Source organism: Pollicipes pollicipes, unplaced genomic scaffold (assembly GCF_011947565.3).
Source record: "Pollicipes pollicipes isolate AB1234 unplaced genomic scaffold, Ppol_2.1 Scaffold_7261;HRSCAF=8764_pilon_pilon_pilon, whole genome shotgun sequence".
NCBI classification, from domain to species: Eukaryota; Metazoa; Arthropoda; class Thecostraca; order Pollicipedomorpha; family Pollicipedidae; genus Pollicipes; species Pollicipes pollicipes.
In genome coordinates this window covers 54,667,523-54,683,780 of record NW_023597054.1, presented here as the reverse complement: position 1 = coordinate 54,683,780, position 16,258 = coordinate 54,667,523, and the positions used below count along the sequence as shown (strand labels likewise).

Genomic DNA, 16,258 nt, shown 5'->3' with positions numbered 1-16,258 from the left:
GCCGCTGGAGGCGGCTCTGATTGTCCCGGCACGACGTGATCCGCAGCATTCGAACCCGTCGGATGGAGCGAGACAGGGGACAAAGTAGCGCAGAACCGTCCAGTGTATGGTGGTGCAAGCGTCCAATATCACTAGATATATGCTGTAAATACGTGGGATTAGACGCTAATGCATGATACTTCGTAATGTGAATACATTTTAATATATTAAGTATTTAATTCCTATTCATAACACGGCTTTCATAGCGGAAAGCATCAGCTACTGATCACCAAAAACAAAGTCAAATGAGATACAGTGCGGTTTAAAACACGTCTAATGGAACATGCCTTTGCCCGGATGTGCACATCCCCCTCGCCATACACCCAGCCCCTCTCCAATGTATAATACAAAGCGATGTCTGCATAAGCAGATGTCGAGCACAAAAAACTTGAGGTCCACATAACAATGCAGATATCAAGAACATGCTGCGTTGTTTTACACCATCGAAACTGTTGAACGCCATCTTGCATTTGAGCCTACACATTGTGAAATACTGCATACACCTCCACCCATAAAAAGGTGCTGCTGACTGCAGTAAAACTGTGCGGCCTAAGACTGCAGTAAAACTGTGCGGCCTAAGTCCCTTTCCAAGTAACTGCGCTGCATGATAGCACCAAGGTGCAGTTGAGAAACTAGCAGACGCATGTCAAAAAGCACGACAGCCAATATTCGCTCAGCTTCTGCGCCGCACTGAGCATTCATTCTGCTGTATGGATACAATGTACTGGGCAAAGTGTGTTGATATGGCGACTCGCGTGCCTCGCTCCATTCGCAGGCTCCACAGGTGCAAGCCGCGAACAACACAGATGAGGGGCATCACTTAACCAAGCGTGAGCCTCTGGTCCGTAGGTGCTAAAGCACGTGCACGCACCGGCCCAGCTCGCCAGCGTGGCCGTCACGCGGTGTCCGTACGCCCTGCCCTACACACCTTCGGAGCTCCAGTCAGCCGGGGCCGGGGCCGGGGCCGGAGGAGGAGCCGGAGCCGGAGCCGGTGACCGGACGGCCGCGTGCGGAGCCGGCTCCGGAGGCAGCTCGGTCAGTGGCCGGGCCGAGTCGGGCACCAGCACGCCCAGCCGCTGCTGCTCCAGCCGCTGCTGCTGAGCTGCCGCGCCGACACAGGCGGCGTCAGCAGGCGGCCAGCCAGGGCGCATACGCCGCCCGGGGTGTAGTGCTCCAGATGCACCCCAGGCGCCAGAGGTGGACGGCTAACGCAGGGACATGATGCATTGATGCTAACCAAAAAACGACCTTTTGTTTGAAGCCATTTGATTGCGCAGTGGTTTGCAAGACTAGCCACTGGATTCAAGGAAGTTGTTGCTGCTGCGGGACGTTGAACAAGAATATATAGAAAAATAGAATATGTAGTGCAAGTCAAGCAAGCATGAACGCATTTCTTAATGCTTGGCAGAAGATGTAGTGCAAGTCAAGCAAGCATGAACGCATTTATTCATTCTCGGCAGGCTGTAATTTCAATGATAAGACATGATATAAGCATCAGAACATGCATTAAAATGGTCAAAATTCACCAACCCCAACATCAAAGCATTACGTCAGCCCACACACCATAAATCTGCTAAACAAGACACAACATGTGAGGATGAGACGAAACTGAGAACATACGGCCGATCGACTCACTCCGTTCTTCGATGTCAATTTTTCTGTTGTGCTCGTCCACCCTCGCTGGAAAAAGAAAACGTATCAGAACCGATCAAAAGGCTCAATCTGCCGACACGTTCTTATTACGGACAGAATCTCCAGGCAGGAGTCCAGTGGCATGCCAAAAGGACGTTGTTATGCTCAAAACACCCCGATGCAGCATGCGCAAACGCAGAACAAAGCATCAGTGCCTATCGTTGCGCGGCGTGATAAGCAAACGAATGTGTCTCCGAGGTGCATGACTTCAGGTAGCATATAAACTACAAAACTGGCCAATTCAGCTTGAGACAGAAATTTCCTGACCCATGTGACGTGTTTGGCATAAAATTCCGTATGACGGTTGGGCAGGGGCTGCGCAGCGGGAGTGCCAGCTCGGTACCACGTGCTCGCCTACCACACCGACTATGAGAGTTCCGGTGATAACTTCGGTGTTTATGTACCTTGAAGGGTGCGGATTTGATTACAGCAGACCAGAAAGAAAGCACAGAAGCTTAAAAATCAAGCGAGCCACAAAATTTCATAATTTTCAAGCCATCATTCGAAGAGTGCAATCTTAGTTGACTGTGACGTGACAGAGGCAAGGGAATGCACTAAAAAAAATGGTGAGCCAAACAATTTTAAGTAAAGTATTTCCATTAATCGCTACTGGAGTGGCATGTTCCATAGAAGTCGGGCATAGCTCTGCTCCCCGGTCTCTTACCCCACCGTCACAATGTGCCTCCACACGTCTTTAAGACTGTGTTTGCGTTTAGCTCAATTGGCTATAACAGTAACTCTTTCTTCCACGAACGCCAGGCGCGCTGAAACTCACCACTGCATTCAAACAAGAAAAACAGGACGACTCCAAAGGAAAATATGGGCAGAGCGCACGGAACCAAGCCAGCAAACATGGCACAAACCGGCACGACTCATATGAACCAAGCAGGGCAGAACGGGCAGACGTCGGCCCGAGGCAGGGGCGATTCCAGGGTTTGCGACGGGGAGGGTCGCCTGAATTTGTGACGGGGGCTGCTTTTTAGCGAATGCATGCCTTTTTACAAGGTATGTAAATGTGGCATTCGTGCATACGGAATACATTGCACGCATTTTGTTTGCATTGCGAACAAACTATACTTGAGCTAATGGGTACAGAAGACAACATATCAATGTGCCATCGATGTCGGTTTGCTTTGGCGCGCCAAAAACTTTCCCAGCTGCGTACAGTACATACGCAGCCGGCTGTCTACCGATTTGATTTCTGGATTACTGCTCTTGGGCACGTGTCAGCCCATGAAAGTCACCGAGATCAAAAACCTAAAAAGCTTCCTGATCACTAGATCTCGGAATTACTTCCATAGATTCATGGTAAAAAGCCACGCTCCCTCCTGAGAGGGGGTGGGACATGAGTCCACGATCCCCGCCCCTTAGCTGGAGCACTGGACGACTGGCCGGGGGAGACGGGACCCATGTCGGCGGGGCGGCGTGGTGCGCCAAGCCGGCCGGCACAGCGCACCACGCTGGGGAGGAGGCCGACGCGGCGTCCCAGCCGTTCACGGCTGCTGGCTCCATTGAGCCGGCGGAGCGGCGACCCGCCGGCCCCGTAATGGCAGGCGACAGGAGGGCGGCCGGCGCCAGTGGTCCGTGCCGAGCAGGGCAGGCCGGGGCGCCTTCGGCCGGACGCCGGAGCCGGCAACAGAGCGTCACAGACACTTCACATGCGGTGAGGTCGTGCTGAGCGTCCCCAGTGGTTCACAGTTTTACGTCAGGCCCGGCATGAGGCACGCAAGATTAAATCACTGAATGCAACACCACCGTTTTCAGCCATCTGATAATCCTCTGGAAACAACGGAACTGCACGGATCACCGCCAGCAAGCACGGATCACCACCTGTCCAGACCAACAGCCAGCCTGGTGAGGTGGAGAGCACCAGAACGGGAGGGCGGCGAGGCCACGGTCTACGTGTGCTGGCGGCCGGACAGCGACCGTCACCAGCCGTCACGAGCTCTAAGGCGCCGCAGCCCGTCACCCGTGTCCCAGGGATGTCGGCCAGGCCGGCTGTGTCGGGTTTGGCGACAGTCTGGCGCCTGCCCACCAGCGGGCGGCGTTCAGCGACGGACCTCCGGGGCCGGCGCGCCGCTGCGGTCCGCGCCGACCGCGCTGCCCGCCCGCCCGCAGCCTCTCGGTATAAGTGGCTGGACGTATATGGGCCGGCGGCGGAACATAAGCCGGGATGAAAGGGCCGCCGCGTCCCGCCCCGGACGCGGCGGGCCGTCCCGTTCCGAGCCGTCCCGGCCGCCAGCGCCGCCCCGGTCGGGCCCGGCCCCGCGCGCGCCTCTTGCCGAGGCGTGACGGCCGACGCCAAGCGCCTCCCCGGCGACGCCATCGCCGTTGCCATGGAGACCCGCAAGCACGCCGCATTTGTTTATGTCTGTGCGGTTTGCTGTTGATTGCAGCGACGAGCGTGTGGTTTATAACGGACGCCGACCAGGCAGCAACCCTTAAGAGGTCGAGATGAAGAGTCGGGCGCCCGCTGCAGACAAGCAAATGCAGTGGCGTCAGCTACTGGGCTTCTGTGTTCAAATGTTTTCGCCCGCCGCGGGCGGTACTCAGAAATCGAGTGCACGTTTGTTTTGCTCATACCTACGCCTAGCAACGAAAGTAAATGTCACCGCTGTGCAGCAAACCTGTCTTTACAGCGACCAGTTTCTTCTGGCATATTGCAGGTCATTTATATGCATTTGTTGCTGCTGTCACCAAGCCACATTTTCATTTCCGTTGCACGTAACACATACGCGCTTAAACAAAAATATGTTATTAAAACTCCAGTTTTGGCAAGCTAGATCAGCATGCACCATGCTCATAGCTTACTATGGATCACCAAATTCATCGCAGGTAGCCATAACTCTCCAGGCTTTCCACACTAAACTTCCCTGATCTAGAGAATGGTCATTCACCAATACACTTGCACTTGCTAGAAAATTGCGTATGCGCGTTGAACGAATCCTAAAAAAAAAACATCGCACTACAGAGGTACGCAAATCTACTCCAGCCCCTGGGAAACTTGAATGCATGGTGAGTTTTTGTTCCTGTTGCATCCGTGCTTTAATACATCTGATCATCAAATTCACTCCCAACAGAGCAATGGCAAGTCTCCGCGGTTCTTTTTTGCCATAAAACCGGTCCAGTTTCACATAAATCGGCCTGCAGCCTCCATTTCCTCAGATTACCGGCCCCCTCGCCACCTTGTGGCTGACACTTGGGGATTTGTCCCATGAACCGCGCTTGTCTAAACCGTCCGGGGTAGTCCGCTAACGATTCCCCAGAGGGTCCCGCTAGTCCGCTGACGATTCCCCAGAGGGTCCCGCTAGTCCGCTGACGATTCCCCAGAGGGTCCCGCTAGTCCGCTGACGATTCCCCAGAGGGTCCCGCTAGTCCGCTGACGATTCCCCAGAGGGTCCCGCTAGTCCGCTGACGATTCCCCAGAGGGTCCCGCTAGTCCGCTGACGATTCCCCAGAGGGTCCCGCTAGTCCGCTGACGATTCCCCAGAGGGTCCCGCTAGTCCGCTAACGATTCCCCAGAGGGTCCCGCTAGTCCGCTGACGATTCCCCAGAGGGTCCCGCTAGTCCGCTGACGATTCCCCAGAGGGTCCCGCTAGTCCGCTGACGATTCCCCAGAGGGTCCCGCTAGTCCGCTGACGATTCCCCAGAGGGTCCCGCTAGTCCGCTGACGATTCCCCAGAGGGTCCCGCTAGTCCGCTAACGATTCCCCAGAGGGTCCCGCTAGTCCGCTGACGATTCCCCAGAGGGTCCCGCTAGTCCGCTAACGATTCCCCAGAGGGTCCCGCTAGTCCGCTAACGATTCCCCAGAGGGTCCCGCTCGCACGAGGCGGTCGTGCCAGAACTGTACGTGGGGCGCTTGGTCAATGTGAAAACAATTCACCACAACAGTAGCGCAGAGCTGAAATTACTGTCCTGTGTGGGGTCTGTATTTTCGCGACAGTGCTTACCATGGGTCTTGATCCATGGTATCCATGGATCCATCTCTGAAAACATCCAGTCAAATTATCGATTCTAAACCCGATTTGGAAGCTGACGTCTCGCTGCAATACATTTTCAGAACCTGAACTAAAAGGCTATCTGGTGCCGTTCATCAGCTGCTGGTGATCTTCGGGACACGAGACGACGGCGGCGATCCAATGGCCTGTTTTTGCGTGCGACGAATGAACGAAAACCTTTCAGTGATTAAAACCATGATACAACATCCTGGGAAACCGGCGTCACTTAAAAGGATCGCTTTCTATCAAAAGTATTCAAGTCAGTTCCTTCAATGAACAAAGCTTACAATTCTGAGAAATACATATTCTCCATCCATCATTCTCCATCCAGTACATCCTCCATCAGTTCCAAAAGACAAAGAACATAACTAATACAACTTCCCTCATCCTTTGCTCGGCTGACCTCAGCACATCACTACGCGCCTGGGCATTTACCACTGAAGCTACCAAAGCCGGATTTGTGTTCGACGTCGGCAGCCAGAGCAGACCTAGCCTTGAAGCCAGTTGTACGGCGCAGGTAAACGTGCCGTCCGCGAGCGAGCTCAACACTGTCCGAGCCGCTGGTGCGCCCGTTACGGACTGGGAGGCAATCAATGCCATCTGTTCCGACACTCGCTTCATGTACAACACACAGTGGCCTAAACCGGGACCGACCAGGCCATGAAATCTATACAGGGCAGCCTGTCAGGACACAGGACAGCTTGCTGTGAATAATATACACTAAAAACTGGCTTGTCCCGATACTTCCGTCACAATCACAAATAACTCAGTGCTCCATGCTCGTCAGCCTCATCGATCAAGATCGCAAGGCCAAACTGCCCAACATTCCTGCATTATCACTTGTATGCATATACCTGTGCGGATGCTATATAGCAATGCACCTTCACTTCACTGCAAAACACATGAAAATTAAAATTATAATGCAATGATACGTCGCATCCGCATGGATTCCCAAAGGCCACGGGTTCCATTTGCTTACGTTTAGGTATCACCTGCTACGTGGTGGCAACCCTGTCTGATTTCATCTCACTCTTGGTACGCCAGAACAGGCATCTTTTTGGTTTGTTTGGGCCCCACGTTGACAGAGTCGAGACGAACCACGCAGGAGGCTCCTCTGGTGAAATAAAGCATCACCCACACCAGTCTAGATAACTGCCCTCAGCATTGCTGGATTCAAAAAAAAATTTCTCCTCTCAAAAACGACTGAAGTGCGTTAAGGTTGTTTTGCTATCCGCGGAAGATGTATTCTACTCAACTCTAGTACTCTTGAATAAACGTTAAATATTTTGAACACTAAATTTGAGCCATGTTGAAACAGTCTATAGTATTTTCGCATGCTTTACTGAGTTCATAACTACTATGCATATGTTGATGGCCCATTCCATTCTATGACACTTCTCTACCACTTCATTTGGAATTATTTGTTTAACCCCCTCGCCGTGATAGGCGGCGGCTGATGCACGATGGAAACCCCAGGGATGACAACGGAGCATTAGATGATGGCATACAACTTCGAGATCATTTCTTGGACAACAAAACCGTTGAAATCTTTATTACAACTTATTCCACTGACCTAAGGTCAGGTACGAGTGTCAGATCAAGAGCATAGTTAAACAACCTTATGCTGGAAAAATTGTTTTATGTCGCAGACATAGGCGCGTATTTCGACGTATTTCATTGCAGCAAAGACATCAACAGTTTTTACCTGAAATGGCTTCAATCAACATTTGGTTATGTGGAACATGCTTTCTAAGGTAATACTTAACGTCGATCTCCAACTCAAATATCAAAATAATACCAAAGTTTTCAGATCGCTTTACCCTTCCGAGGGTCAAATAAGATCACACATCTGACTTGGATGCGTGTTACGTCGTCTTCGAAAAGGTCCCCGTTATCTGAAAATGGCCGTTATCCAAAAATATCCGTCATCTGAAAATATTCGTCATTCGAAAATACCCCCGCTAAAGCTGGTCGCGTCAGGAGGTCTGAGGGCACTTAGAGCAATGATGTAGAGTTTGGCCTTGAGTATTTTGATCACACAGCCACCACCAAGTGACTTTAAAATTTCACGCAAATGAGCTCCAATCCAGTCCCACCTACACTGCGAATTTGGTGTGTTTATCTTTCTCAGTTTCTGTATATCAGTGAAAATGACCACTTATATCCTTTTGGAAAGAAATGGGATGAATTACATCCTACTCTCCACCCGAGCGCGTCATATTCAACCCGGGCGCGTGTTAACGTCCAAACCTGACGAGAAAAAAACCTGTATAATTGTATCACGTTAGAACGGTAAGACCTCGGGTTCTGATGACCAATTGTTTACAGCACTGAAATTAACTCCGCTGCTACATCGTCATTTGCGCGATGGTGGGTACGGCTGGATGCGCCGTAATTATATGAAGGCTACCTCTTTCGAGCTTAAAAGCGGCTCTACCCGGCCCGTTCAGCGTAGCACGCCCAATGTAATCAAAGCCGTTCATAAAAAAGGAACAAGGAGACTGCATTAATTCGTACGGATGCAATGTCGGGCAGGTACACATCACAGCCGTATTTTCAGGGGGCATTTGCTAGTAAATGTTTGGCAATCGCCCATCGCAAACGCTTAAAGGAGGAATAAAAAGCAAGAACGCGCTATTGATCAACAACATAGAAACAAGTTAAAAGTGTTGGGCGCCCAGCGCGCTCTCACCAGCTGCGACATACTCCGAAAACAAAGAAAGAACAAACTTCCCCCGGCCTTCCTCTATCCGTTAATAAAGGACGCCGGAATATTACGGCAGACAGGCTTTCAGTAAGCTTCAAATTCTTTCCTTCATCAACGCAGCCCTCTGGCATCCCTTCCATGATTCAATTTCATCCTGAGGGAGCAATTTTGATTAGCTGGCATCCTGATCAATAGCCGCTCTTCTCTACACCATCCCCTCCCTGGCGAACGCTGTTGCTCTCCATCTCCCTCTCTCTTTCTCGCTCACTGCCTTTTTTCCTCTCTCCACACTTTCGGTCGTCACATCCAATGGAAGCGAAGCGAAGCCTGTAATTCGAAGCTTCGTCAGGAGAGGGGGCCATCATCGAAACTGGACAGCTGAGTTGAGGCTTCACTTGCGAGGGACGGCACAAAGTACAGCAGACTTGTAACAGATGAAGACACACCGCAACTCATCAGAGAAACGCTAGTCAGCTTCACAAAGAGAACTGCAAGACATAAGCCGTCTAGCGGTCACGGCTGAGTGGCTTTGAACAAAGTCGGTGCACTTATAACGGGCGCTCTTAAGGCAGCATCATTATTTTTTGCACGCGAAAATACATATTCATTTCCCCGACCGGTTGCGTAAATGTCGTGCCTCTGGCGTCAGTCTGTCGGGATAGCGGCGTAGCTAACACCAGCGGAGGTCCGCAGAGATGTCGCAAAGTACGACAGGCTAAGCTATATCGACAGATCGAAGGTCGCTATAGCTTAAAATTTTGACGGCATCGTTATCTGCAGATTAGCATATAATGAAAAATTATCATTTAAGTATTTATTTATTTATTCATTATCTATTATTTATAACATAATACAGAATTTGCATGTCGGAGAGCATGCCTTATGTGCTGGGAAACATCCAAGGGCGGTGGGGATCTCCGACAAACTCAGGCGTCAACTGGTCAGAGCTGCGGATAATAAAATGACTACATCTCAGCGTCTCCCAGCAAGGTAATTTGGCAAGCTCCAGTTTCATGTCAAGAAGATAGTTAGGGAGAGGGGAGTGATGGGTAAATGTCCTGGAGCCCCCGGCAAACGCCAGAAAACCGAAAGACATCCGAATGTCTCTGGCAGCTTTCAGAGCCCTCGGCCACAGGGCACCGTGTATTAATGTCGCAATCTCACTTCACACCTCCCAATGGCTGCTGAGACGGCAATGTTGACGAGATTCCAACCAGCGGGCGAAGCATGGCACATGCCTCTAGTGCACACCTTCGTGCGGTACACGCGCGCCACGACAGGGCGCGTGGTGGAGACCGCCACCGTAGCAGTGCCCCGTCGCACCCCTCCTCTCACAGTCCGGGGCGCCACGACAGGGCGCGTGGCGGAGACCGCCACCGTAGCAGTGCCCCGTCGCACCCCTCCTCTCGTCAGTCCGGGGCGCCACGACAGGGCGCGTGGCGGAGACCGCCACCGTAGCAGTGCCCCGTCGCACCGCTCCTCTCGTCAGTCCGGGGTTCACCCACAGGCGTGCAGTGAGCCCACACAGCAGCCCGCACTGGCAAGCAGGCCACCACTGACAGCTGTGCAAGCACTGGCCGCAGCCAAAGCTCCGCCGCTCGACAGGGTACAGCAGAGCTTCAATCGATGGATTTAAAACGTTCGTGACATACGTAACTTAGGGTGCCACCATTTCGGCTTTTTTTGGTCCGTGCGCCACTCTCAGACAACAGCGCTGGAATTATACTGATGTAGAACGTAAGACGCGACAATGCATGAGATTACATTACATAAGAGGCGAGGCATTACATTTGGGTCTTAAAGGGAGTGTTCCACATTTGCACCAGGTTTTGAACTGAAATAGCCATCTTAAACATCATTTGGTGCAGGTCACAGCCCTGTCCTTCTTAAGACCTAGACACATCTAATTTCTGAGCTTCACGCGAGCAAAGATATGCATAATATTTTAAAGTCACTTAGGCATCCATAACGCCATAAAAACGTCATTCGAATTATACCACTTCATTGGCCATGCTCCGATCGAGGTCAAGGCAAATATAATTATCCAGTCTTTCATATTTGGCGTTCGCGAGCACGATTTCCAGACAAAACGACCGTCAACTGGCTCTCAATCAATGTTGTGCGAAGTATGATGACGAAATCAAGCCAAAACCTATTGAAGACCATATTTACTAGGGAGAAAGGCTATGTCGTCTAAAGCAGTCTTTTTCACTTAAAAAAGACCAATAGTTCCGAGTGAGCTTGTTGCACCAATAGTTTCACCACCAAACCAATAGTTTCAGTGAGCTTCAGTATCTTCAGACGTGTAACATTCCCTTTAAGCCGCCATAGGTAAATCAGTGTCGAAATAGTGGGGACTGCTCCCATCGCGCCATCCCGCATAGCTTAACATGAAACCGGTCCGCAAGTTCGCGGAAAAACACGGACCTGCCGTGGGACACATCGCTTGCAATACAGGGCATGTCAACGCGGTGAACAATGCACAGCAATGTTCAGTCCCGACGGTAACTTTACCGCGTGGTATGTTGCAGGAACGCGGGAGCCAGGGCGAGGGGCAGGAGGGGCCGAGCCTTCCTCTCGTCGCCCCCTTCGAACAATTCTGGGAAAGTTAACGACGGATCTATTAACGTCGACTGGAAATAAATATCAAAACCGCTATTGCCTGCCCCCTCCCCATCCAACTTGGGAGAACTTTCATTGCCAACGGCAGGCTGTCGCACCGTTGAACGTGCGCACGTGTTCAAACAGTGTCGCGTATATTTGCAGTGAAAGAAAACCAGTACTGAGCTTAAGCAGTTGTCCGGCGCCGATCCAACACTCGTGTTGGCTAGGAATGCAAGTTACCGTGGAACGAGCTTGGGCAACATTACAAGTATGATAATAAAGCCGACATTCCGCTTGCAGCACCGCGCGCTACGAAACAAAATCAGGAGGGAATGACGAGGGAGAGGGAGCAAAACTACGGACAGGGCCAGGATGCACGTAGGCAAACAGAAACCATCAAAACCTTGTGTACGACACATAAACTGAGCCTACAGGCTTCGGCCACTCATTCGGTTATTCATCAACCTTGATCTCGCCTGCGCGACGCCCAGTCTCACGTCCTCGCGCCACAAGACATCGTACACACCGCGTCCGTCCCCGCGCCCGACAAACTTCAGCGGCTGGGGTGACCCGAGCCGGCAGACGGCGCGGCGCCAGTGCGTCCCCGGTCGTCTGGCGGCGGCGCCCTGGCGCCTGGTGTGCCACGGAGCCCCCCGGGAGCATCCGGGCCCGGTCCGGCCGCGCACCCCGAGGTGACACGCACAGATCGATCGCGCCCGGCGGCCATCTTGGAGCGAAGTTTGATTAGGTGACGTCACAGCCGCGCCAAACGGGGGCCCGGGCGGCGGCGGGCGCCCCGCCGGGCCCCGCGCGGCGCCGGCCAATGGGGGGCGGACGCCCGGCGACCGGGCGGCGCGGCCGGCCGCCGCCGGCTACGGCCGCACGGCGGCAGCCTAGACCCAGCCCGTTCGTGATTGCCAGGTGACCGAACGGCATCACGTTATTTCAACTCCAATGGCGTGACTATAGAGAAACGCTTGGCATGACCGACTTGGTTGACACTAAGAGGAACGTAACACTTGGTGTAGCCGTTCTCTGGCGATTCAAGGGAGCTAGCAGCACCAAGTACATATCATTAAGCCAACAGTCCATTCTGTGTCGCGGTAGATTCGAGGAAATGCGATTAGCTTGAGGTTCGCATGCTGTTGCCAACCCCCCAACGCGAGGTTGGCAAAGTGGCACATAAAACACTGCCCATTTCCTCCTCTGTTCTTCCAAGCGTTTGCTGTGTTTCACTGAGAACAAGGCTGAGATTAGAGACCATGATTATGGCAGGAACAAGAATTACAAGTTGCATAGTATATATTAAAATGGGCAAAACAGGACAAACGTATTGGGGCTTCCTCAGTGCGATTTTTTCAACGCAAAAACAGCTCATGAAGTAGCAAAACTCTACACAAGTTTTTTGCCGTTTACGACAACCTAATTGGAAATAACTTTAAGTTCTGAAGAAAGCTCATCAACGCTACAGATGAAGCACGTGAACGACGGCATGGCGCGTGGCGATCACACACCAGGCAAGTGACATCGGGAACGAACATAGCATAAAGACTTGCATGGTGGGTGTAACACATGTACATGGGTTAGGTCTGGCTTGTGATGATGAATGGCTACTGACTCGGCAATTGTCGGTGCATCCACATTTTTGCAAGTACGGAAATTTTTGGGCGGATTTTCCCTGTGAGATGGCTTCCGTGGTTAACTGCCCTTGAAAACCGCGGGTGACCGCGAGTGGCACGCCTGCCAGCCGGGCGTGGCGGGCAGGTGCACAACGCGCAACGCTGCCGATCAGATCGCATTCAGATGTGTCCACCCCGTAAGAAATTTCCCTACTCTGATTAGACAACACGCCTTGCACGCATCAGATGTAATGAGCATCTGCGTGACGAGAAAACAGAACTTTTGGAGCTCCACTCGATGATTACATTCTGAAAAAACATCCAATGCAATCCACATTACCGGGAAAACTCATTCTCAAAATTTTGCGTACTTGCAAAGACGTGGATGCGCTAAAAAAAAAAACTGCCGAATCAATGGTCACTTGTCATCACAAGCCAAGCCTGAACACACGTGTGTCACCGTGGCAGCTCGTGCCATCTCCACCATACTAGTGTTCACCCTTTGTTACATTCGTTCTCCGATGTCATTTTCCTAGGGTGTAATCACCAAATACCGTGCCATCGTTAGTGTATTACTTCTGTAGCTTAGGAGTAGGGTCTTCGGAACTGAAAGTTCTATCCAAGAAGATTGCCCCGGACTTCAAAAAGCACGCCGTTTGTAATTTTGATAGTTTGTAGTGTTCTTAGTACCTGGAAAAGCTGAGACTGAGGAACCCATACCGCTGAAATATTTATACCACTTTTTCGCACAATTTAAAATGTACTATGAGACTTGTGGTTATTATTCCTTCTTTAATCGGGGTCTGCTAAGTATTCATATAGAGAACGCGTGCGAAGCCGGAATACTCGCAGAAAGAGTAACGCTTATCGTATGTCACGGTCCGTTTCCTGACAAACGCATCCATCGCATATCCGAACGTGTATATGATGCAGCGAATAAACCCCACCGAGGGGGTAATGTAAAACTCGGTCCATCAAGGCGCGTCTGACGTCACCAAAGCGTCGCACCGTACGTCGCACCATCGATGTCAATCAGTAAGGCGATGTGGGTTGAACTGCGCCCAACTTCACCGAATTCAGATACGCCAGATATGTACATGCGTGCTATATCGCCAAGGCATACAGTAATGTCTGCACTAAAACCAGAGCAAACTGGGAGATGGGTGGAGAGGTGTCGGGAGGAACGCCGGTAGATCAACAAGAAGTTAGTGTACATTGCAAACACCAATGCATGTTTGGAGGGATGAAAGTCCATACGCAAAACGGAAGAAAGAGCTTCCCTTTGTGGGTGGCAAGTTCAGCGTTTCCAAATGTAACTGAATTATAGCTTCGAAAGTGCACATCATAGCGGTGAAGCTCAAGGATCAAATCTTCTGCTAGAAAAATGTATGTATATGCTCAAACTAATGCGTCAAAGTTAATATTACGGACGGCAAGTAACGTCAGATGATGAGGTCTCCAACGCCTGGGTCTATTTGCTCTTGGAGAGCGGCTGAGCCTCTCTATCACGTGAAACAACGCCGAAAATAGCATCCTTCACAAAACGGTTTTCCAGCATTGCTGAAAACCAGTGAAGTTACTTTGTTACTAATTCCGGAAGTGAGTGATCAAGTGATTACTGAGGTAGTTATGATTTAGTCCAACTATCTACAGCTATCACAGCCAAGCAACAATTAATTTCATGTCCTGTCCAAAACCGGCACACTCCCTACTACGGGCAAATCCTGGGTTGAACACTTTTCCTTACATGCGCAGCATTCGCTTAACGTAGTGGAGCTTGGTTAAAGGCATTGAGGAGGGGCGGCACCTATATTTGGAAGGGGAAAAGGACCCCGTGACTTCCCGTGGGCCCCTCTCATTGGAGCTGACAATGTACTCGAACCGCGTTCAACATTGTGGCGGAACATGTCCTCCTCAAATAGATACAGAGTTCCACGCATGTCTGCATCTTCACAATGGAAACGATTCTGGGCAGTGCTTTGCGGCGGAAATATAGAAGGTAAGTCACGAAGACTCACCTGTCATGCTCTTGCTGTAAAACCCTATGCGCATATGCCTGAAGCGCGCTGGTTAGTGATCACACTACAATACACATAGCAGTCAAGGCCGTCTTGTTACTTATACTTCTCGCTACAAGCATGGGTGTAGCTTGCCAAATAAGACCCGGCGCGTGGAGCTAGTGCCGAATCTTGACACACATGCCTATTTTTGGTTTGCCTGGGAAAAAGAGCGCCTGTAGGATATGTATCACACTCAGGCGACCGAGCACATTGAGCACTCCGCCTCTACACAGGTCACTGAGGGCCTCTCTGGGAGGAGAAGTCGCGGCGGGAAGGCCAGGTCCCAGGTGCGCCCTGATTCGGTCGTGGCGGTTGACGTAACGTACGTGGATTGGGGATGGTTGCCCCTACAGGTAATCTGAATGCATTGTGTATCATGGCGGATGGTGTTTCTCTCTGGTTTCTTGTCGCACTCAGGTACATTTACGAATCACGTTTCATTTTTGTCTTTCTATCCAGATCTAGACCAGATGGCCGGGTTCAACTAAGTGCTTGAGAAGCAAGCCTAGAAGTGCATGCAATGCAAAAACAAGGCATCGTTGTCCAAGATATCACTCGGTCTTCAGATTGACAAAGCCTATGGAACAGAAGCAAAAACCGAGCCTTACAGACGCAGTGTGATTACACTCGTGGCAGAGGGGACACTAAGGAGTTGCACTGATCCTGAATTCAAATCCGAGGTTTAAGACGAGATTAGATTTGACTATAGGATCAGAGGCAGGTTAAGGTTAGTTAAAATGGAATTGTTCATTGAAATACGACTTGATACGAACCTACAGCTAACAGTAACGCTTATCTGTCCATGCAAGCTCCTTAATGGTTATTTCCAGAATTTTCATAGGCTGATTAATGTCAGCACTTCTACCGATGTTTCCTTTTATATGTCTTGTATTTCCGAAAACATTTTAAAAAATTTTCACACTTAAGTTAGGAAATTTATCACATGAAGTCCGTTCCCAAGAAAGGCAGAAAACTTAAGACAGATGAGGGACACTTTGAGCGCATAGAAGCATTATTTCTCAGGTGTATGTGTGTTATCGGGACCCAAATACGGTTTGGCATAGACAGGCTTTTTGGGCACCATTAGCCTTTCTGGCTCAAGGTGGAGTAACGTCCCCACAGATTCCCAAGCATCAAGAGAATGTTGCCGGAAGTTTCAAGATGCCTCTTTGGGTACGGTTGCTATGACTCATCTGCGATAATTCCTCATCTGAGGCCCGCAGCCTATTCATCATATACAGCACCTCACATTTCCTTCATCAACCAGCGCAAACAATTCCGGCTAGTTAGCCAGTTTGGGCACACCAGTAAATCGATGCACAGATTTATATGTCTTGCTTGCAACGAAGCTCAATGATTCGAAATGCTCCCAAATGCTACGAGATTGAAGGAACTGTGACGTCATAACGACGAGAAAGGAGACTTGGGTATACCCGTAGGTTAAAAATATGCTGGTAGAGACTGAGCATGGGCTCCATGTCAATTCTTCTGAGAGACTGCAACAACCCGTCTCGGCCACACACGCGTACCCGGCCATTC

General features: G+C 50.8%; 2 protein-coding genes across 2 annotated transcripts in view; both read right to left on the bottom strand.

The window, feature by feature from the left end:
- Positions 1–999, bottom strand: part of LOC119111629 (Fanconi anemia group J protein homolog) — a 38,666-nt gene extending 37,667 nt beyond the window's left edge. The window contains exon 1 of the mRNA XM_037235437.1: positions 968–999. The gene's annotated coding sequence lies outside the window, so the exon portion shown is untranslated. The remainder of the gene's footprint in view (positions 1–967) is intronic.
- A 613-nt stretch (positions 1,000–1,612) lies between these two features.
- The window catches only part of LOC119111628 (Fanconi anemia group J protein homolog), a 47,175-nt gene continuing 32,529 nt past the window's right edge, over positions 1,613–16,258 (bottom strand). Inside the window, exon 4 of the mRNA XM_037235436.1 lies at positions 1,613–1,719. Within this exon, the coding sequence (XP_037091331.1) occupies positions 1,613–1,719 (107 nt within the window). The remainder of the gene's footprint in view (positions 1,720–16,258) is intronic.